We start from the raw sequence: 22,365 nt of genomic DNA, 5'->3' as shown, positions 1-22,365 counted from the left end.
GTGGACCAGACTAGAACCTTCGTTTCAGACCAAAAACAGCACAGGGACTCAGGGCAGAAAAAGGAAAGATTACAACTTTGCATTTAGAACTGGAGATGCCTTCAGAAGTAAAGGATTTCTCATCATCCTCCAACATTGTTCATCAGCTTCACAAGTTGTGCATTATCTCATTTTTCTGTGGTGATTCATTATAGGGAGGCAAACACTGTGGTTTGTTTGCATGTTGATTGTGCAGAAATGGGAGCTGTGAAGAAAACATCTCTGGAATGATAAAATGTCATCAGTTTCTCATTGCAAAGCTGCCATCTCATCTGTTTCTGCTCTCAGTGAAAGGGAAAGAGAACCCTATTGGTACATAGACTTGAAGCTTCCCACCCCAGTTCTGTCAGTTGACCACTGTACCGAACTTTTAGACTTCTTTCAGAACATCTTCCAGCTGCTCATACCTGAGATGTCAAGGATGTTTTGAGGACTTCTGTGGGTTTTTTTAATCTATTTTTTTTTTAGATCTGTTGTTTATGATGGCTGTGCGTGTTGGATTGGATTTAATCTCAAACGGGTTTTCCTTGCATGGACTTGAGAAGGGAATAAGCAACTGTTGAAGCTCCATCTGAGTTGTTGCTAGAATCTTACAATTAGCAGCTTTCATTTGGGATGTGGAGAAAAGAAGACACTTTCTAGCCATTTCTGATGGCTGCAGAGTTATATTTGAAAATGAGATTGCCAATAAAATTTCTGATCTAGCTTGAACAAGTTGCCTATCCCTGGATTAGAGAATACCATAATTAGTGCTTCATAATCCACTAATTAGAGAAAATGTCACTGACGATCAGACATCATGTTCTTTTTTTGATGTTTCTAATGCGATTACTAGTCACTAACCACTGCTGTTAATGGATACGACTTGAGCAGTTATGCTACCACAAAAGAACTTTCTCAAGCTTGTATCCCAGCACAGTGTGACTAGATCTCCAGCTCATTTTCATCTTTATTTTACAGTCTCTTGTTTACTGTATATCAGTAAGGTGGCTTGTAACATTTACATTGCTAGCTCGTGAACCATATTTCGCCTTTCCTGTTGTGTTTAATATGTGTTTTACTGCCTACATTTTCATTAATGTCAAGATTTTAAGTGGACTGCACAAATCAAATCAGATGAAATATTATAGCACTTTTGATATGACTACATCTTATTGACTTTTCTGTTATTAGTATTGATAATCTCTTTCCCCTTCCCTTGAAACTAAACAAAACACCATGAACATAAAAAGCCACTTCTAGGGGAAATCACTGTTAAGGTGCATCACTTAACAAACTAACAAACAAAAGCTTTTTAGCATGATGAGCAAAATGGATGTTTCCATGAAGTTGGCTTGTGAGGTGATGCATGAAATTTCTTTTGTTTGTATGTATGTGGATATTGTGAGCATTTTAAAGAGTGTGTCACATGATCTATGACGCATGATAACATCCAAACAGAGCATGATGGTGTATTTTGAGTGGACGGGTGGATGTTCGGTATTGTGTACACTCATTGACATATATATACATGCATATATATATAAATTCATTAATCCGCATACATCTTGTCCTTTTTTAAACTGTTGGCATTACATTCAGCTTTTGAAACGTTCATCTGAATCAGTCTTCTGGGAGAAAAATAAAATAAAAGGACACTATCAAGGTGTTGTAGCTGTTTTCCTATATGGGTCCTTCTGCACCAAGCTATGAAAAATGAAAAACACTGAGTCAGTCTTTGAATAAGACTCCCTAATAATTATTTGTCTGCACTAGTTTAGTACCTAAATAAAGATACCTATTTTAATTATTTGTGGTCTATATGAGGAAAAGGAAGAAGACTAATCTGAAGATGAATAGCTGGCTCTCTATTTATTATTAGAGTTGCTTTACTTTCATAAAAAAAATTATGTTTATTGCATTTGCTAGGTTACTTAGCTTGGGGTTTTTTTTTCCTTTTCTTTTAGCCCACAGAGGCTGAACTTCTTGACAGTGTCCTTTTACATTTGTGAACTAATTCATATTTGCTATTTGTAGGGCATAAAACTCTTAACAGCTGTCAGATATGTTTTCCTTTTTGACACTGTGGTGAAAACAGCTGCCTGAGGAACAAGTAACTGACAAACTGACAGAAAACAATGTATCCAGAAAAATAAAAAATAAACCACAATGAGCAAAGAAAAACACCAGAAGCATTTTGGCTGTCTGTAAACTTCCTAAGTGACTTGCATTTTCAAGAAAGAAAAAGGTTGTTTTCTTTTAAAACAAAAACTGTAGGTTGGATCCAAAGAGCAACTTCTGATTTTATTTTTATTTTTTAATACTTCACTTTTATTCAGTATCGCTCAATTTTATACACTTCTCCTGGCACTGAGTTTTGGAAGAATACTTTCTTGGACAGCAGTTCCCAGAATACCACAACTTTCAGAATGAATGTGGGAGTTATGATCCAAAGTACTACGTACTTCCCCAAATTGTCTCATAGATCTTTCCCCATAATCTTAGTTGCATTCTAAAGAATATCTTTATCAAACTTTGTTGTTTTTTTAATGGTCTGAAATCCCATTGTATAATTTACATCTATGGAAGGACGATGATGTCACAAGCAGGGGTGATTCACCATAAATGTTAACTTCCTGCTGTTCCCCTGTGATCTTTTTGACTCCTATATAATCCCTTCATCGAGTGGAAGCCACAAGATGGAAAAAAGAAATATTTAATTCCCCAAAATCTCACCCTGCTGGTAATGACAGCACTTATTTTTGATAATTAAATACTTCTTCCTTCCATGCTGGGTCTCCCATAATGCCCATGCAAATAAAGGAAATACACTAAGTGCAATATGATGGTTTACACAGAACAAGATGATGATGTCAGCTTGCTAGTAATGTCATCACCCTTGTAGAGGCGAAGTTTCGCCAAAGGGATTTCAGCCATTTCAGTTGTTTGTTTGTTTGTTTGTTTGTTTATTTGAATACCAGACTACCGTGCCATATCATTAAATTCCTTTAAATTCTTCCTTTCCCATTACAAAAGAGCCTTTTTAGGTGGCATGGGAAATGGAGGACTTATACTCTTTGTTTCTTGTGCACTGAAAGCTTATGGTTCCACAATTCTTTGGATCAAAAGGAAACTACAGTTTGGATCTTTATCTGTATGAAATTGAAAGGGAGCCTTTACTGTCTCCAACTGAACTGATAGACTCTGGATCAGGCTGCAAATTGACTCTTTTCTGTACAGTATGTACTATTTTTCAAAACGTTCCGTTTGCCAGGTGTGAAATGGCTAGTTCTGATGGTCAGCTGATATAATTCACCATCACCTATCTAAAATTAAGAAACTAAATTGGTCCCTTTTTTATAGTGATTTCCCCTTATATTCCTGTGGAGATCAAAATATAACAACACGAACTAATGTCTCTTTAAATGTTCCTTTCCAAACTGGGTGGGTCCGCTTAACATTCTGTTTCAGGTAGAAGCAGTCATTTTCTGTGATTCTTTGTGTCTTGCAGTCGTATGATCTGTTTCTTAGCTTTGCATGACATATGCAGCCATATTTGTCAATCTGAAGTGAGACATTGAGAACAGTGGATCAGCTGATTAATTTTTCTTGTACTTCTCAACAGGAATCCACAGAAAGCTCCAACACAACCATTGAAGACGAAGATGTGAAAGGTATGACACAAACCAGACTTTGCCAGGACAGTGTCTTGTTTAATTTCTCAACATATTTAGTTGTGCAGGATTAATATATCCAATATAGGATTTCTTTATAATCTCAGGAAAATGTGTTTGTTCAATTTTATTATCTCTCATGGTTTTGCACTGCTTAGGGAACAGATGGTGAAGCATCAGATCTTCTGTCTACTTAGTGGCATATAGGCAGTGTGCCCTGTGTATATGCCAGAACTATATGGGGAAATCTCTCCCTGTCACAGCCATATTTTCTTTATGTTCCCCATAGTATGTATAGAAATGATATTGATTCATGGGTGCATATCCATTATGACACAGCCATCTTGCTTCCAAGCCACAGAATATCCAAGTATTAGGATCGTCAGTAGGTGTGACTAGATATTGTGGGTAACGTTTGCTAACTAGTCATGATAGCTGAGATCCTACAGGGAGAGAATATTGATTCAATCGTACCTTCTGGAAATGAAGAGTAAAAATTGTTGGCCAACCTGGAGGAATTGTAAATTACTACTGTGTCTGTGGTCCTAGAGGGACTGTTTGTCTTTTCACTGTGACCTCCCCCATCCCAACACATTTTCAAGGAAGGAAAATCTGTTCAGATGCCAGTGTCTTTGTTTTCTTGTCAAAACAGTGGTAAAAGCTAATGTTTGAAGTCCTGTTGCTTGGCATAATAAGTTGTAACTAAAGTAAGCCCACTGAATCAATGGAACTTAGGGACGAGTTGACTCTCCAGATCCCCACTGATTCATTGGGCCTACTCTAGCATGATTTACTAAACAAGGAAACAGGATTTCAGCCAGTGAATCTCACTAACCTTTAGGAATGCTTTAATTTAGCTGTTTTATGGCATAACTTCTCTTCTGTAAAAATAGTTATTTCCTAATTCAGTAAACTCGTGGTTTCAGGCGTAGAACAAGATGATATCACATTGTTTTCAAAGTGTAGATTCTACCTTCATCATAATGTTCCCCACTGGGGAGAAAAAAGTGGGGAGAGGAATTGTTCAGGTAAATGGGGAGAAGATAAGCAGTTAAGCATCCCTCTCTGTCATCAGTAACAGCCTCCAGCTATTTTGTATTCTATTTTGAAGGAAGAAACCTAACAATTTGAAGAAAAGAATCTGTACACAGCTGACTGGCACAGATGGTCTGGGCCTTAGTACAGTGGTGCCTCGCTTGATGAGGATAATCCATTCCAGCGAAATCACTGTAGAGCGAAATCCTCGTCAAACAAAATAAAAAAACCCATTGAAAAGCATTGCGTTCCAATGGGCTAAATACCTCAGCGTCCAGCAAAGATCCTCCATAGGGCGGCCATTTTCCGATGCCTGTGCAGCGAAAAATCTGTCCTAAAGCACAGCGGGGAGCCATTTTACACAGCGGGTGGCCATTTTGAAACCAGACGATCAGCTGTTTTGATCGTTGTAATTTGAAGAATTGGTTCCCAAAGCAGGGAACCGATCATCAGGAAGCAAATTTTGCCCATTAAAACATTGTTTTGTGATCGCAAAAGCGATCGCAAAAACTTCATCGTCAAGCAGTTTCGTTGTTTAACAAGGTAATCGTTAAGCGAGGCACCACTGTACAAGACTTTTCATGGAGTGCTTAGTTGACAGTCAGTAAACAGATAGGTGGAGTTGCTAATATTTGCCTTTTGGATGTTCTCATTAAAATGATTTTTTAAGACTATGGAAGATAGTTTTTGTGGATATGAAAAAATAGCTGAAATCTTGTTTGTGTAACCTCGGTGGTGTGAAGCTGAAGACATCATCAGCTTGGCCGTTATTTTGGAAATTAAACAGTTCTTCCTCCTATCCTGAGGCCCCAGTGGATCCTAAGTAATCCCTTCAGTCATTGGGACTCCATAGTGGCTGTGTCACAAGGGAGGGAAGTCTTTAATTAATGAAAATCACCACTACTGGGATGACTTTACCTTATATCTTGGAACATACACAAAGAGGATTTCAGGATTTCTTATTTCATAATAAAAAAACAAGTTTCAGTGACTATTATAAGCACACATGTTTTCTTTTGTAATCGGCTGGCTTTTAGATTAATGGTGCTTGTATCTTTAGTAGAGCTGTTATTCGATAGTAATAGGAATTTGATAGTGTCATATACTGTGTACAAATCAGAAACTTATTATTGAAAATCAGATTTTTAGTTTGTGGATATTTCCTATATAAAGATGACATTCAGGTAAACAAAAACATTATGACTTTCTTCAATCATCTTTCTTAGGCCAAACTAGCAGCGTGTTTTCCAAGGAAGAACAAAGAACAAATGTTCCGATGTAGTGTGTGGTGCTTGTTTTAGAATCCTGTATCTTGCTGTACCATAACTATATTTGTTCTTAATACAGTTCTGTCTTACATCCTTACTCTGGCCACAGCACATAATTCCATGGGGAGCATGTGACAGACGGTGCCCACACAGGTGGTCAATTGAGAAATCGTGTCACAAATAGAAAAGATTTCTCATTTTACACACAGAGCAATTCTTGATTTTGCCAGAGAACATGTGCGCAGTCACTGCGCAAAATGAATCGGAATCTCTCTGGCATCTACTGGAGCTACCAGATTGCAACACTTAGCTGTGTACAACCTATCTTAGTTATCTTTTGTACAGCTTGTAAGCAAACACGGGTTCGAAAACACACGTGTAAGCTTGGACAGAGAGCAATCAGGAGTTTGCACATGCTAAAATGGGCTGAAGAGTCCAAATTCAGCTAGCCATGATACAACACTCCTTCTCGCAGGTCTGCCCACATAAGAACACCCTGGTACTCTCAGATATTATTGTGAAAAGGTCAAGTGGGCTTTGTAGTCCTTAGACTTAACTTGCACCACTGACAGGACTCTAAGTAAGCTAGGCCGAGGCAGCACTCTCAGATGACCTTATGACAAGTGTACTGTTCAGAAAACCAATTGAGTTTTATAATCTTTATTTTATTAAAGAAAAAGCATGTTACTAAGTTTCAAAGCCAAATTAAATAAACTAACATTGTGCTGTTTAGTTACACAGATGTAGTGAGGCAAAGAAAACATGAAAAATAGAAAGGTATTCAAAAACCTTACAAAAACCACAAAAAGACATTAAAAAGAATCAAAACAGTTCCAGTCCAGGAAATCATTAATAAAACAATATAATCCAAGTAGGTTATAAAAAGGCTATAGTCCTCAGTGATCCTATAGAATAAAAACCCATAAACAAAAGTAAAAATCCATTATATGTCCCATAGTCCTTAGAAAAGAAAAATCCAGTAAATATACCATAGTCCTTACAAAATTACAAGAGCATAGTCCATATAGAGTATTCCAAGAAAAGAAGCCCATAAAGAATATTCCATAGAACAGTCCATAGAAAATAGTCCATGCACAGTCCTTAGGTAAAATCCCATAAGTCTAAAAGTAATCCAGCAAAGCATAGAAACCAGTCCATGTAGGTAGTCCCAAATGGCTGAAGAGTAGGTCACAAATGAATGAAAGGTCGGTCTTGGAAAGACAAAGTCCATAGGCAAAAAGTTCCTTTTTCAAGAGTAACTGGCAAGGGCTTAATGCACCTTCCCACGATGTCATCCTATCAGAGTTTGTTACTAGGCAAACAGTCCTGTTGTACCACATGACTTCTTTCTCATACACACCAGATGTTATTTGGGTTAACTGTGGTTTCTCAAAGAGTCACAACAATTCCCATCTATCTAATCACACAGAGTCCTTTCTCAGGCTTTCAGAATAACATTCTGTCGGCTCGTCTGGAAAACACTTGTCAGCATAGCAAAGATACTTTATACAAAGAAACAAGATGGAACCTCTCTGGCTTATTTCTTAATTACAAAACCCATATGCCTTAAAAGATTTTAACTCAAAAACCCATCTCATCACACAGCTCACAACTGGTGAGGGTCCCAAAGAGTCCCTGCTAAGGCCCGCTTCCTTGAGAAGAAAAATTCTGCACTTGGGTAACTTGGTGCAAGATAACAAGTTTAACACTTGTGGCAGTTCCAAAGCTATGAAACATCTGCATGTTTTAAGAGGGGGGGTTTTAATGGATTGTTGCGCTCTGTTGTTTTAAATGTGTTTTTATACTGATTTTATTTACTGTTTTTAATATAATACTTGTTTGATTATTTTTTTAATATGCTTACTTTTTTGCTTTTAAATGTTGTCTTTTTAATTATGTAAGCCGCCTCGGGTCCTTTTCAAGGAGAAAGGCAGGACAATTTTTTTAATAATATAAAGAATAAATAAAGAAATAATTCTTGAAAACAAAGCTTAAAAGAACAACTAAACGTTGTGATCCACAGACCACATAATCTGATGTATTCTTGTTGAATTATGCAGGACTACTATGAGGATGTATGAATCAGCATAGCAGATGTCTTGTGAATACTGTACAAGCTATATTCTGTGTTTAGAATATCTCCATTAATTATTAGTGAACCAAAAAGTTAAAAACAAACTGATTTAAGATATGCAGGAACTAATTCTTAATTTATCTGTGTGAAGAGTGCTGCTTGCCACAATAGGGGTTCAAAGATACCTCTTTCTGCGCTGGCATCTGAACAGAAGATACATTGTGGTGAATCCTCCTGATCTTTGAGGATCATAAAGAATCCTTACTGGTGTTGCTAAGCTCAGAGATGTTCATTTGTTGTATGTGATTAAATTATCATTTTTGTTTTCTTTTTGTTTTGGCTTCTTCCCCCCCCCCTTTTTCCTTGCATTTCCATGCCCCATATGCAGCTCTCAGAAAGGAGAGGGATATGGAGGTATCATGTTCTCCTCATCATTACTCTTCTCCCATTGCTTCATCTTCCCAGTCGCCATCTTTGTTGTGTCCCAGCGGCCGCTCCTGCTGTCAGTGTCTCCTGAGGATTCTGATCATATTCTACCTCCTCATCTTTGTTTGCTCATATGTTGTGTTTCTTTCCATCCATTCGGCGGCAAAGCCCAAGAAAGTTACAAATTCACAGAACCACTTGCATGAATTTGGGTCTTCCCATTCCACTCCTTCCTCTCTTTTATGTAAGTTGAGAGATGAAGACAGTTCATTTCATTCATCCTATCTCACTTCCCAGTGCAATGACAGCGTGGTCGCAGTATTTATACCTGCCTGGAAAATTACAGTTTACTATAGTTATATGGCTTAATACTCCTCTGTTAACATAGTGAATGTCTTTTTCCCATTTCTGTGACAATATGTGGATTTGTAATGGAAAAGTTACTTTGGGGGCTACTCTAAGAATTCCCCAACAAGCGTAGTGATTTAGTTACCTGGCTGTGGAGCCAAAAGTTGGGAGTTAAATTCCTCACTGTGTCTCCTTGCAGGGGGTGGACCCAATGATCCTTTGGGTCCCTTCCAGCTCTGCAGTTCTAAGGTAATGATGATGATGAGTCAAACCATCATTGATCCATTTCAGGGGGTATGGTCAATGCTCACTGGCAGCACACCTCCAGGGCTTCAGATAGGATTCTTACTTAGCTCTATCTGGAGATTCTTACTATTCTCTGACAATCTCTTGATCAGGAACTAATTTGACCTGGCCCTTTTTAGCTTCCAAAATCAAGTGAAACCACATGTTATGGTAATCTTATGGCAAATATATATGTTGGCACCCAAAAACTACAACATTTCTCTTTGAGACTAATATCTGAAGAAGAGACCCGGCTTAGGAGATAGATAGATAGATAGATAGATAGATAGATAGATAGATAGATAGATAGATAGATAGATAGATAGATAGATAGATAGATAGATAGATAGATAGATAGATAGATAGATAGATAGATAGATAGATAGATAGATAGAAAAGACACCTTTCTACTCTGGTCTTTGGTTTTTGAACATTTTGTTGCAATTTTGTTAACAGTTAACTCCTGAAAAATGAAGAATGTAAGTGAATTCATGTGTTCATATATAATTTCCTTATATGACTACAACAATTCTAAAGCAGAGTTGTTATTAAAAGCTTAGACATCTAGAAAATACTAAACATTAGTTAAAGACTATAATATTTAATTTGTATGCAAATGGTACAAAAAGTTTAATTTGTATGCAAATATAACAAAAAATAGTGTGTTGTCAGGCTCATAATCAGAAGCAGAAATTATTTATCGGAAAAGATTTATGCAATGTGCTATCACATGAATAAATTGTAGATGATGTAGATTCTGGTACTCTTTACCTTGTAAGCTTTACTTCAACCTGATATCTTTCTGACATTAAGACTCATTTGCTGACTGTAAAGAATGATCATTTACACAGGTGCAAGAAAAATAAAATTTTATGTGTGTGATTGCATTTGGATGAAGTCCCACAAAATTGGATTTCAAAGGGGCCCTGTAGAAGTGAAATGTACAGTCTTTGTTGTGAAAGAATCAGACGGCACTTATCGTTGACATGAAAATTAAATTTGCACACACTACCATTTTGTATAAATGTGAGATGTGATTTTCAAGAAATTCATGAAGCTTTGGTTTGTACATTATAGGTACATTAAACAGGAAAGTTGTGCAAAATTCCACTGGAATGCCATCATCTCCACTGGCCTTGTTGTTAGCCATGCTTTCTAAGGCCCACTTGAATTCACTCTCCAGGATGTCTGGCTCAAGGTCAGCAACCACACTATCTGGGTTGTCCGGGACACCCAGATCTTTCTGGTATAATTTCTCTGTGAATTCTTGCCACCTCTTCTTGATGTCTTCTGCGTCTGTGAGGTCCCTACCATTTTTGTCCTTTATCATGGCCATCTTTGCACAACATGTTCCTTTAATATCCCCAATTTTCCTGAACAGCTCTCTGGTTTTTCCCTTTCTATTCTTTTCCTTTATATCTTTGCACTGTTCATTTAAGAAAGCCCTCTTGTCTCCCCGTGCTATTGTTCGAAAGTCAGCATTCAATTTTCTGTAACTTTCCCTATCTCCCTTGCATTTTGTCTCCCTTCTCTTTTCTGCTATTTGTAAGGCCTTGTTGGACAGCCACTTTGCTTTCTTGCATTTCTTTTTCCTTGGGATGGTTTTTGTTGCTGCCTCCTGTACAGTGTTACGAGTCTCCATCCATAGGTCTTCAAGCACTCTGTCCACCAAATCTAGTTCCTTAAATCTGTTCTTCACTTCCACTGTGTATTCGTAAGGGATTTGGTGTCAGTTCTAGAAGGTGTTGGTCAATTTCAGCCTCTTCAGCATTGGTGGTTGGTGCATAAACTTGGATTACTGTGATGTTCAAAGGTTTGCCGTAGATTCGTATTGAAATCATTCTGTTATTTTTTAGATTGTATCGCAGTACAGTGGTGCCTCGCTTGATGATGATAATCCGTTCCGTTCAAATCGCTGTTAAGCAAAATCGTCGTCAAGCGAAAAACCCATTAGAATACATTAGAAACTGGTTAATGCATTCTAATGGGTGAAATACCTCATTGTCCAGCGAAGATCCAGCATAGGGCGGCCATTTTCCAATGCCTGTAAAGTGAACAATCAGTGCTGAAAACAGTGGGGAGCCAGTTTCTGACCCGCCGATCAGCTGTTTTAAAATCATTGTGAAGTGAACAATCGGTTCCCGAAGCAGGGAACCGATCATCGTTAAACGAAAAAAGCCCATAGGAACATCGTTTTGCAATCGCAATAGCGATCGCAAAAAAAAACCATCATAAAGTGGATTCATCATTTAACGAGGTAATCGTTAAGCGGGGCACCACTGTACAGTTTTTCCCACTCTTTTGTTGACTATAAGGGCTAATGGATTTCTTCTATGGGATTCTTGCCCACAATAGTAGATATGATAATTGTCTGAATTGAATTCGCCCATTCCCATTCATTTTAGTTCACTGACACCCAGGATGTCAAGGCTTATTCTTACCATCTCCGGTTTGAACACATCCAGCTTACCAAGGTTCATAGATCTTACCTTCCAGGTTCCTATGCGGTATTTTTCTTTGCAGCATCAGACTTTCCTTTCACTTCCAAGCACGTCCGCAGCTGAGTGTCTTTTCGGCTTTGGCCCAACCATTTCATTAGCTCTGGAGCTACTTGTCCTCCGCTCTTTCTCAGTAGCATGTTGGACGCCTTCCAACCTGGCTCATCTTCCAGCATCATATCTTTTAGCCTTTTGTTTCTGTCAATGAAGTTTTCTTGGCAAAGATACTGGAGTGGCTTGCCAGTTCCTGTTCCAGGTGGATCATGTTTAGTTAGAACTCTTCACTATGACCTGTCTGTCTTGGGTGTCCCTGCATGGCATAGCCCATAGCTTCTCTGAATTACTCAAGCCCTTTCGCCACGACAAGGCAGCAATTTATGAAGGGACTTTATTTACAGTACACTCTTGTTTAAAAAACACAGTCCTTTCTATATCATCAAAAATATGTGAAATAATCAGAACAAAAATAAAATGCAAGCATACTTCTAATGTCCAATTAATAGTGAATGAATATTGCTCTTTGGTTCCTTTAAAAGTTTTTTTTTTTTTTTTTGGTGTTCCTGTTCAGAATTTCACTGACTTTTTACTGAACTGCAGAAAGACATGTTAGTAAATTTGACTCAATACCAGAAGGATATCATTGTTTTGTGCAGCACCAAATGTTTGCTTGGATGTAAATTCTATATAAAAGTTAGGCAGCATGCCATGTATACCCTTTATTAGGGAGCATGTGACAACCAAGGTCAGGGAATCTATTGTCTCTATTACCTGCTTGTGGGCTTTTCAGAGGCATCTGGTTGGTCACCATATGAAGTATGATGTAGGAATACAGAACTGACATTTAGTCTGATTCAGCAGGCCTTTTTGTATGGACCCCTACAGGACTCTTTGAGATCTCACTCCTTCCTTGTGCCATAAGCTCTCATGGACTAATGAATTCTATCCAAGGAAGCTTATGCCTTGGTAAATCTGATAGTCTTCAAAGTTCCCCAGGACTCACCTTGTAAATGGTTATTTCATGTAACAAAATAACATAGCTTCTTTTCTGATTGCATACAGTGACAGGTTAACTTTACCAGATGCATGAATAGTCATGGAACGCAATGTCCTTGTTCAGTTTAATGAATACGGACAATAACTATCATTCAGCCATATGGGTTTTTTTAAGGTAGATTATTAGGGAAACATAAATGGTGCAAATGATATTTGTATGAATGCATCCTATGCCAATTTAGTATCATGTGCACATATTGGAAAATGTACATTTTTCTTTCTATTTCAGAAACAGAGTTTATCTGAGAAAAAACAACAAGGACACAAGCTGCTGCCTCTCCCTGCTTCTGTCTAAAAGTTAAACAGAACCATTTGCATTATGGCATGGGAGAATAATGCTGCAAAGCAGCCATTTACTTTATGCAAAACAGTTTCATAGTTGTGTTAGACCATAAATTATCTGGTTGGTTCCTACATGAGAGAGCATTGTGGCTTCACTTAAATCTGTATTTAAAGCAATAATGCTTGAAAACGTGGCTATTAAATTTGGTCATATCTGACTTTTGTTAGTTAAGTTTGGTCATGAACTGCAAATATAGTTCACTGTGTTTTGTTGAGGAAGGTAAGATCCAAACAGCAGGGCAGCAGATAGCTTTCCTCAAAATCATAATGTACAGGTTAACTATCCAGTATGACTTTAATAATAATAATAATAATAATAATAATAATAATAATAATAATAATAATAATAATAATAATAATAATAATAATAATAATAATAATAATAATAATAATAATAATAATAATAATGATAATGATAATGATAATGATAATGATAATGATAATGATAATGATAATAATAAAAATAAAAGTACTGCACACGGCTATGTGTTTAATGGTTGTATGTAAGAGGTTTTAGCTAACATATCTTCTCATGAAAGGGTGAAAAAACACATATATAGTAATAGAGAGGTACCAGCATCGCACCCTTCTCCTTTGGGGCTGGTAACCCTAAGCCAGTTTACTTCAAGACCCATTCCTGGGTTGTAGCATGACCTATGCTGAATCTCAGTGCATTCAATGTACTACTATTGTTGCTGTGCTTCGTTAATTTTTTTAAAATATATATATGTTAAGTAGATCCGCAAATCATGCTAAGGTTAAAGATGGCCCCTAGGCACATATATTTTAGTCTCGTTTGCCATGCTAGCTTTAGAAATCTGGGAGTTGTCCTCTAAAAGGTAGATATTTTCAATCTCTGCCCCTCGGTATATAAAAAAAACTGACAATCACTGCCTGTGCTAAAGTAGACCTTAGCATGGGAATATAAAAAAATTCCATCCATGTGCAAGCTCCGTCTGAGCAGTACATTATGAAAAGTATCTGGTACTGGCACAAAGGTATGGGCACAGCTTAGCAAATGGTAGCAGCTTCTGCATTAACTTTCAGACTTGCTATGAACTTCAGACGTTTTCTGAGAGATGAAAAAATTCTAAGCACCTAAAAATACAGAGCTGACACCTCCCTCAGCTCCTAAATGCCAAGCTCTGTTCATATGTTCCCAGGAAGAAAACTTCATATTCCATAAGCAAAGCAAAGCAACTGACTCTTTTTGGTTGGTGAGGTATGCTAGCCCTTCACTTTTTTAGAGTATACTGCTGCTGAAAGCTGTTGTGATGTAAATCTTCATCGCTCAGCTCAGTGCCCTCCTCACTTCCCCGCATTTCCCTGTACACTTCAGGTTGTTCCATGCCTCTGCCTTTGGCCTTCCCTTCTGCCAACTCTTTGTTCTTCTTCTATAAGAAAGAGAAGTCTTGCCTTGGTGCAATGCAAAAGGATAGGATTAGGATCTCTGTGGCTACAAATCATATTCTGTGTGTCACTTCTCAATAGGAATCATGATTTTTCCTCAAGAAAGGAGTCAAAATGCATCCTGTTGCAGTACCTTCCGGTGCCTGCTTACCTTCTTCCCCAGTGTAATGCTTTATTTTCTTGGAAAAGATGAATAAGAGGGAAGGTTAAGAATCAACAAAGGATAGGTGGAAACCCTATTTGGGACCAGACTCAGTGCAAAGAGGGCTTGACTTAAGTCGAAAAAGCTAGCCTTTTTATGCAGAGGGAGTTTGCATTTCAGGTTCTCATGCACCTGCTTTAAATTTCTCACCTAACCTTAGCTGTTGTAGTCTGGTCCTGCTTTTTCTGAAAAGGAAGAGATATTCTAAAACTCTTAATGAAGAAGTATCCATTGCTTTTTTCCCCTTATTTTAGCTGACTGGATGAATCCACAGAGTATAATCAGTCTCTGCATGCCACATGAACCTCTTCGGTTATATTTTTTACGATTTAAAGATAGCCTCTTGATGATAAGAGTTATGGCCATTTTGGTGTTCCTGGCACCTCATCTTGTTGTTTCTTATTTTCTCAGGTCAAGAAGACTTCACTTGATCTTGCTGTACAGTATAGCTAAATGGATTGAGGAAAATAAATCTCCACTTCTCCAAAACTGTAAACCCTAGTTCAATTAATTATTGCTACCAGCAGATTCTGATTCCATTTTTATAGAATTAAGAAGCTTTTTCCAGTCATAAATAAACAATTATTTTGTCCAGGTTTGATAAGCAGAGAGGCAACCATATCTGCGTTATTGTGAAGCTTGCAGTGCACACCTTATCTTGGCCCCCCAGATGGGCAGACCCGTGCAGGAGAGAAGTCAATGTCTTTAAATTGTGTTCTTTCTCATTTGTTTATCATTTCAGCATTGGCCCCTGGGGATGGGCTGTAACTCAGGGGTAGCCCACGAACTTTGCATGCTTATAGTCCCAGAGTTACATCTGGCCTCTTCAGGCAAGGCTAGGGAAAAACCAGATGGAACTATTGTATAAATCAGCATAAGTTCAGAACTTGATTCAGCCAAAATGCTAGACTGAAAGTGCAGGAAGCTTTCACAACTGTTCCCAGCTGTGAGGCAGAACAAAACATTGATGTCCTGATCATGTAGAGTATACATCAGTCCTTACATCATATTAGAAAACACAGAAAAAAATAAGAATGGCTGTACTCTTGCCATACTATTCAGTATTTAATTCCCAAGTACTACCAGTAAAAAATGGCTAGCATCCAGAACCACTTTCAGCATGTGAGGCTAAATCCAGTTGCTAGTGCTAACTGAAGTAGATCCATTGATCCATTAGGTCTTTATAAGTCAACAACGATATGTGCCCCATTGATTCAATGAGTCTACTTCCTTGGGAGTTGACTGTTGGATTTGGACCTTGGTACATAGAACCAAAATTACATTTAGATGTGTGGGTTATAATTGCAGTAATTATTTCTCTTGTATCTGACAAATTTCTTGACATCCTAGCATAGCAAATGGTAATTTTGGAGGAGGCATACATACCCATTAGAATATTGGGGCAAAAGATAGTCCTTTGCTGACTTTATTATGTATTTTTTTTCTGCTTATCAGCAGTTGAAATGTTTGGATTGTGACTAATCATGCCATGAATACTAGGAGAGTCTTTTCTTTTCAGGAAATCGAAGAGAGAATCAGCTGTCTTAAAAAGCCCTTCCAGATCATTAGTGAGTGAATCACAGTGAATCACTTGAACAGTAGACTTTGGAAAGCAGTATCACGCTACAGATGACAGCTTAAGTGTTTAGGATTACCATAAAGTCATTCAAAACATATAGAAGAAATGTCTCTGGATTTTATTTAAAAAGGAAAGTAGAATCCAATGTTTAAAAGCAAAGCATGTTGCTTCAGTGTGAACTTGATTAATTCTGCTCCAATTTTGCACACAGAGCTTATATACTCCATTTTCTAAATATTGGCACAGAATGGCCATGTGGCAATTTTCTTTGGAATGTGTAATGCACTGCCTTGTATCTGTTCAGGCGGGTTATTTGGGAAAATGAGTTACAACAACATTAAGGGATATTAAATCCCTTCAGCCTTTTGCAGACATACATAACCTCTTCAGAGGCTTGCATTATAACACTATACCTACTCCTGGTCTAACCATTTCTCATCCCATCCAAAGATTTGGTAATAAAAAGTAATAAATCCCAGTGTCATATGCATGTAAGTTGAAATAGAGAATTGGGTTTAATGAACACAGTTTAAATTCCAAAAACATTTATGTCTAGGAATCTTGTCCTTTGAAATGCTCATGAATTTTAGGTTAGGTTCATTGCTTACCCATTTGTTGGATGATGCATACATGAGCAGAACAATTGAGTTTTCTCTCCCATTTACATAGGTTGGCAAAACGTCTTAGTTATTGTCATGTACACGGACAGATCATCTCTGCTTGTTAGTAAGAATTCTTAGCTCTGCTTCAGAGCGGAGCTGAATACATGGCATATGTTTGTAACTAACAAATGGTTACACACTTTGGTTAGTCCAGAGTTGACAGAGTCAGGCAGACTACTCTTTGAGATCTCTAATACATTTAATTTCCATCTGAAGCTTCCTCTCATGAGAATGATGACAATATCATGTGAATCTGTAATTCTGAGACCAAGAGGTGATGAGAATATGTATAGTATAGTTCTTTAATAGAAAGGTGGTTCTAAATTTTGGGTTGCATCTGTTGTTCTTACCACTTATCTCAGCCTAGCTTCATCCAGCCCATTCTTGCCCCCCCTCCTTTTTGCCCTATCTCTGCCTACCACTGGTTGCTGTACCTTCTGCCTCACCAATTGCATTGGGTACCAGCCACCATTGATTGTCATTCCACAAACAGAAGTTCCTATTCATCGAAGACATGTCTGGTCTATAGAAGGGCCCCTCCTGTGAGCACAATTCCGCTTATGTGAATGGAACAACAAGACCACCCCTGCTCTGTATACCATAAACGTCTAGCTATATAAGCAACACCCTTAGGGCTGATCTTTACTAGGGATGGAAGAAAATTTCATTCCGTGTGTGTGTGTGTGTGTGTGTGTGTTAAGGATTCAGCAAATTTACCCAGTTCAAATCAATATGGAAACAAATTTAGACTTCAGTATTCATATTTCTCAGATTTTTGCTGTGCAGTTCTCCAGAGAGAACATTTATGTAGTGTATGTGTATTATTAGGGAAAGTTTCAAAAAAATGCATATATTTGTGGGGCTGGAAATATAAAGTGCTTTATATGAAGGAGGCCTACTAGCTACTAATGCACTGTTAGGCAAAATTGAATATAGAAATATAAATCTTAGGTGAAATGTGCAAACAATGTAAATGAATTTTCACGGGGACTTCACTATGAAAAAATCCCACATTAGTAAAGAACGTATACAAAATTAAACATTAGAAAAATGGAAGACTAAGAGCATCAGAATTGATAGATTTCACCTTTCCTACATATAAGCGTACAATCTCTGTATGATTGGCCAGGCTATCACCAAATACTTACAGATAATCTGACTCTTAGTTTATTATATATGGATACACATCTGTGTGTACAAAAGCACCATCTTGTGTCATTCATCATGTTTGTAATACATAGCACTGAGTGACTGTAATGCAAGGTGCAGAATCCTGAGAAACTAAGCATCATTTTTTTTATATAGATTGATGTTTGCCAATACTGTAGGAAAGAGACTGCAGTGTTGGAGCTAGTTACATTATGAACAACTTGCAGTGGAATGAGTACAACTGAACAACGTAGCACTAGCTTTGAGACTGAAGAAAAGTATGTAGGGAAAAATGGATTGGTACTCTAACCATACTGTCATTAATTCAGTGTGTGTAAAAGTAAAAAGAGAAAGAAAAGAAGAGAAAATTTCACCAAAGATGTTATAGAGTTATATTGCCAAGAAAGCTTTGTGGTCTGATCAAAGTAAATAAAATAGAATGTGGCTGAACAGTGGAATGCTGTCATACAGGAGGTCAGTGACATTACAGTCAATATGTAGCAACCAACTGAATGTAAGATTGGAATGTAACAGCATGGATACAGTATGAGTTGTGTTTAGTTTGGAGCTTTGCAGATGACAGACTGGATTAAAACTGGACAAGAGTCACAAGAATGAGAAATGGTACCTAAGGTATATAATTTTTTTTTTGCATGATTGCGGTGTATCCTATCTTTTAAGATCAGACACTGATGAGAAATAAATTCCTTATCTTTTGAAATTTATTTTAAATCACTCCTGTAGATCTTTATGAGATTCATGTCCTTCCACACTTGCATTTTTTTTTTTTGCTATCCTTTAAATCTGAGATAAATTTTATGACTATGTAGATATCCATAATTCTAAGAATGATGACTCAATTCTGGTTGTTCTCATGCTGTTTGCAGATCAGTCTTCCAGTGTCTCAGGCAGAGCGGAGAGTGGGTTTCATGTCTTGAGCTCTGTTCTGTTCCTTAGGCTGAGGAGGAACAAAAGAAATGTTCGAGAACCGCAAGGGTTATATGCACTGACCAACTAGGACAGTGGTTCTTAACCTTTGTTACTCGGATGTTTTTGAACTGCAACTCCCAGAAACCCCAGCCAGCACAGTTGGTGGTGAAGGCTTCTGGGAGTTGCAGTCCAAAACTCCTGAGTAACCCAAGGTTAAGAACCAGTGAACTAGGAGAGAAGTTCAGATCCTTGGTGCTTTGTAGCATTTGTGCAGATCAAGGGAAGGGAGATCATATTGTGTAATTTCAGAAATATAACTGCTCTAACGTTTAATGCATGGGGGCTTGAGAAATGAATTGGAATATGCGTTACTTAGTCACTTCTTCTCCTGTCAAGCCCCTGGTGTGCACTGAAATGTCCTTGTAGCGTTCACCCTTATTATGTTAAGTAGTCGTGAATATTCATGTTGCAGGCTAATGTTGCTGAGAGGTGGAGCTGAGAGATATGTAATAAAGAGAGGTGGAGTCAGAGAGAGAGAGTCAGTAAGATTCAGAGTAAGAGAGAGAGTGAGAGAGAGTGGAGAGATAGAGTGTGGTATTTGGGAGATCTGAGGTGTGATTAGAGTGAAGAGAACTGTAATGACAAATAGAAGGTTGAGATTGATGATAATAGAAGTTGACTATGATTAATCTTCAGATATCTGTAAGTAATAAAAACATTTTATTTAAAAGACAGTGAAGTTTCGACCTGCATCTTCATCCTTCCATAATTAATGTTTTTAGTGATCAACTGGTGGCAGCGTGGTAAAAAGGAATATTGGTTTGCCTTCGTGTGCTCTGTGTTTGGAGGGTCAGGCAGGGGTACAAGAAGCAAACGCCATAGTCCTTCCATAGATGTGACAAAAGCTGGAAAGAACAATGCTGGTCTTGATACATACTCAGTTGTGTTCCACAGTATGAATTCCTTAATCTCATTTATTGAAATTGTTCAACTGCATTGAATCCTACCTGATATACAGTGTGTTCTAGCAAAGAGGTAAACTGATACATTTTTATCAAATGTTTGTGCAATTGAAGTCATTGAAATATGAGATAGATGTACTTACTGACAAAATAAATTAAGCCAAGAAAGATCTTTCACAGTGTTTCTTTTGAAAAATGCTCTCCGCCTAACCTCTCAGTTTCCCCCAGATTTTTTTCCTATGGCAATGAGTAGCAAATTCTAGGAGAGGCAGCCAAATCATGAAAATAATTATACCCTTGGAGAGTCAGGCTGTGGGATTATCAGCAGATAATGGCCTTAAACCAGTGTTAAGTGTCCATTGATCAGTGAGGACTAACATGTAGAATGAATGAAGTGTATTGGTGCTGGTCAATATTTATGTATCAGTATTTAAGCTGACAGACTACATAATGCAATGTATAACTCCAATAAGTATCTCATTGTAGTGGCATAAAATTGCAACCCCAAATTACCTCTGGTTAAGATGCTAATACTGTACTTGCGTTTTTTGCCAGGAACCAGTTGTGTGACTTGGCATATAGCAAAAAATAAAAGTGTCAACTCCTTAATCAGCAACAATTTACCACTGCAGTTTATGTTGCTCCACCTACACTGGAATACATAAATAGTAGAATTCTGGCCATTTTGTCCTGTAAAGTCTTCTGCATTTCTCAGCCTTGAAGAATTGTACACTTCAAGCTCCACCTATTTTGAACATGTATGCAGATACAGGTAACATGCTTCCTCAGAAAACCCATGTCCCCTTTTTGTCATCAGGTGACCTTAAGTGCAAAATATGTCAATTTGAAGGCCCTAATAAGTCCCACAGCACACCTGACAACCCTAAAGATACGTTAGCTTTTCCAGCTCTCTTGTACGCAAGATCTCTGTCCTATGGAAGGAGTGTGGATTTTTCCCCCCTGCAAGGTGTGGTCACAACTGGACCCCCTGTGTTTGTCACAGGCAAACAATTTGTATTTTTTGCCTCTGAATAAGCATATCAGTTAGTTCCTACTTTTCTTAGAAGCTGAATGCTGTTGTTCATCTACATTTAGAGTATGGGACTGATTTGAGAACATATATATGGCATTGATGTGAAGGCTCTGATCACAATATTGATTCCACCTTCCTTTCTCAGTTACAACACATCATATTTAATGAGGTTTCCCTCTTCTGAGGTTGCCTGCATGCCATTCCTTCTTAAACTCATTTTGCACAATGAGTGAGGGGGGAAAATGTCTGAAAAATCTGAAAAGATTTTCTGAAAAGTATATCTGAACGTTGAGGTGGAGGGTAAGGAACAATGTGTGAGGAATCTCTTTTTACTTGGGAGGAAGGATTCTCTTCACCTAGTATCAACTTTGCTTAGAACCTGTGTTAGAGAAATAGCTCTGTTTCCCCCTTATTGCCATTGTGACAGCAGTGACCTCTGACCTTTGGCATGACTCAAAACCATCACACCTCACAATAAAGACAAGAGAGGTGAATGTGTATTTGGCAGGGATTAAAAGATACTGTGATGTATGGTTATTGGCAAGAGGATTAAAGCAACAAGCACAGTTATGGGAGTGAAACATATCCAGGTAACAGGTTCATAGATACGGGCCAAAGGAGCAGAGAAGGGGTGGAAGTCTGAGAACAAAAGAGACAAAGCAACTGGGGCAAATTCAAATGGGAAAGGAAGCTATCATGTCTTTCATATCCATTCTTAGGTTTCTGTTTATGAGAAGATTGCAGTTTTGCATTTCATGTTAAAGGTTGCTTGGAAATAATAAACTTGCTACATGTTTGAGTGAATTCTGTCTGACAAGTGCTGGCCTACTTATGTATCCTTTGAAGCCACATTTCTAAAGCCATCCCACCATATGTGGACATTCCAATAGTTTACCAATATTTCCAGTTTATTAGATTTCAGGAAATGCTGACATCTAATGGTGTCTGCTTACCTTCTTCCTCTTCTTTTCTCCTCCCCCATTTTCTTTTTCCTTCTTTCTTTCTTTGCTGAAGAAATCAGGTTGGAGTGACACAGTCTGTTCACATCCTTCTGGTGCAGTAATGGATTGTTCACATAATGCCAGCTTGCTTCCCTTTCACTCCTCTCTGAAAGGTTTTGCGATTACAAAGGTCCTTACTAATAAAAGATGGATGCACTGTAGGTCCTTGGCACATGCTTCAGAAACAGAAAAATGTACCGAGGGTAGTCAGGTACAAAGTTAGCAACTTAACTCTTCTAACTGTGGTGGGGAGGCGTGGAGAGAGAGAAATGAGAGGAAAAAAGACATTTCTGAATGGCAGTCACATCGATCATGGAGCCATCTCTTGACTGCAACGGAATATTCTGACAACCTTTTCTCTTAGTTTCTTCTGGTTTTTCATCTTATGCACCATTTGTTCATTTCTCTATCTTGTC

The 22,365-nt window shown here is 37.9% G+C and overlaps 1 protein-coding gene across 15 annotated transcripts in view; it reads left to right on the top strand.

The window, feature by feature from the left end:
- Positions 1-22,365, top strand: part of CAMK2D (calcium/calmodulin dependent protein kinase II delta) — a 193,153-nt gene that overhangs the window by 156,979 nt on the left and 13,809 nt on the right. For 14 of the 15 annotated variants that reach the window (XM_073001780.2, XM_078376619.1, XM_078376616.1 and 11 more), the window contains one exon: positions 3,644-3,692. In XM_073001780.2, the coding sequence (XP_072857881.1) occupies positions 3,644-3,692 (49 nt within the window). Of the gene's footprint in view, positions 1-3,643; positions 3,693-15,044; positions 15,619-22,365 lie in introns of those variants that run through there. The other variant, XM_073001790.2, reaches the window with a different exon arrangement.

The sequence above is a fragment of the Pogona vitticeps genome, chromosome 5 (assembly GCF_051106095.1).
Source record: "Pogona vitticeps strain Pit_001003342236 chromosome 5, PviZW2.1, whole genome shotgun sequence".
NCBI lineage: Eukaryota > Metazoa > Chordata > Lepidosauria > Squamata > Agamidae > Pogona > Pogona vitticeps.
The sequence above is the reverse complement of the archived record's forward strand: the minus strand, read 5'-3'. Positions and strand labels throughout refer to the sequence as shown.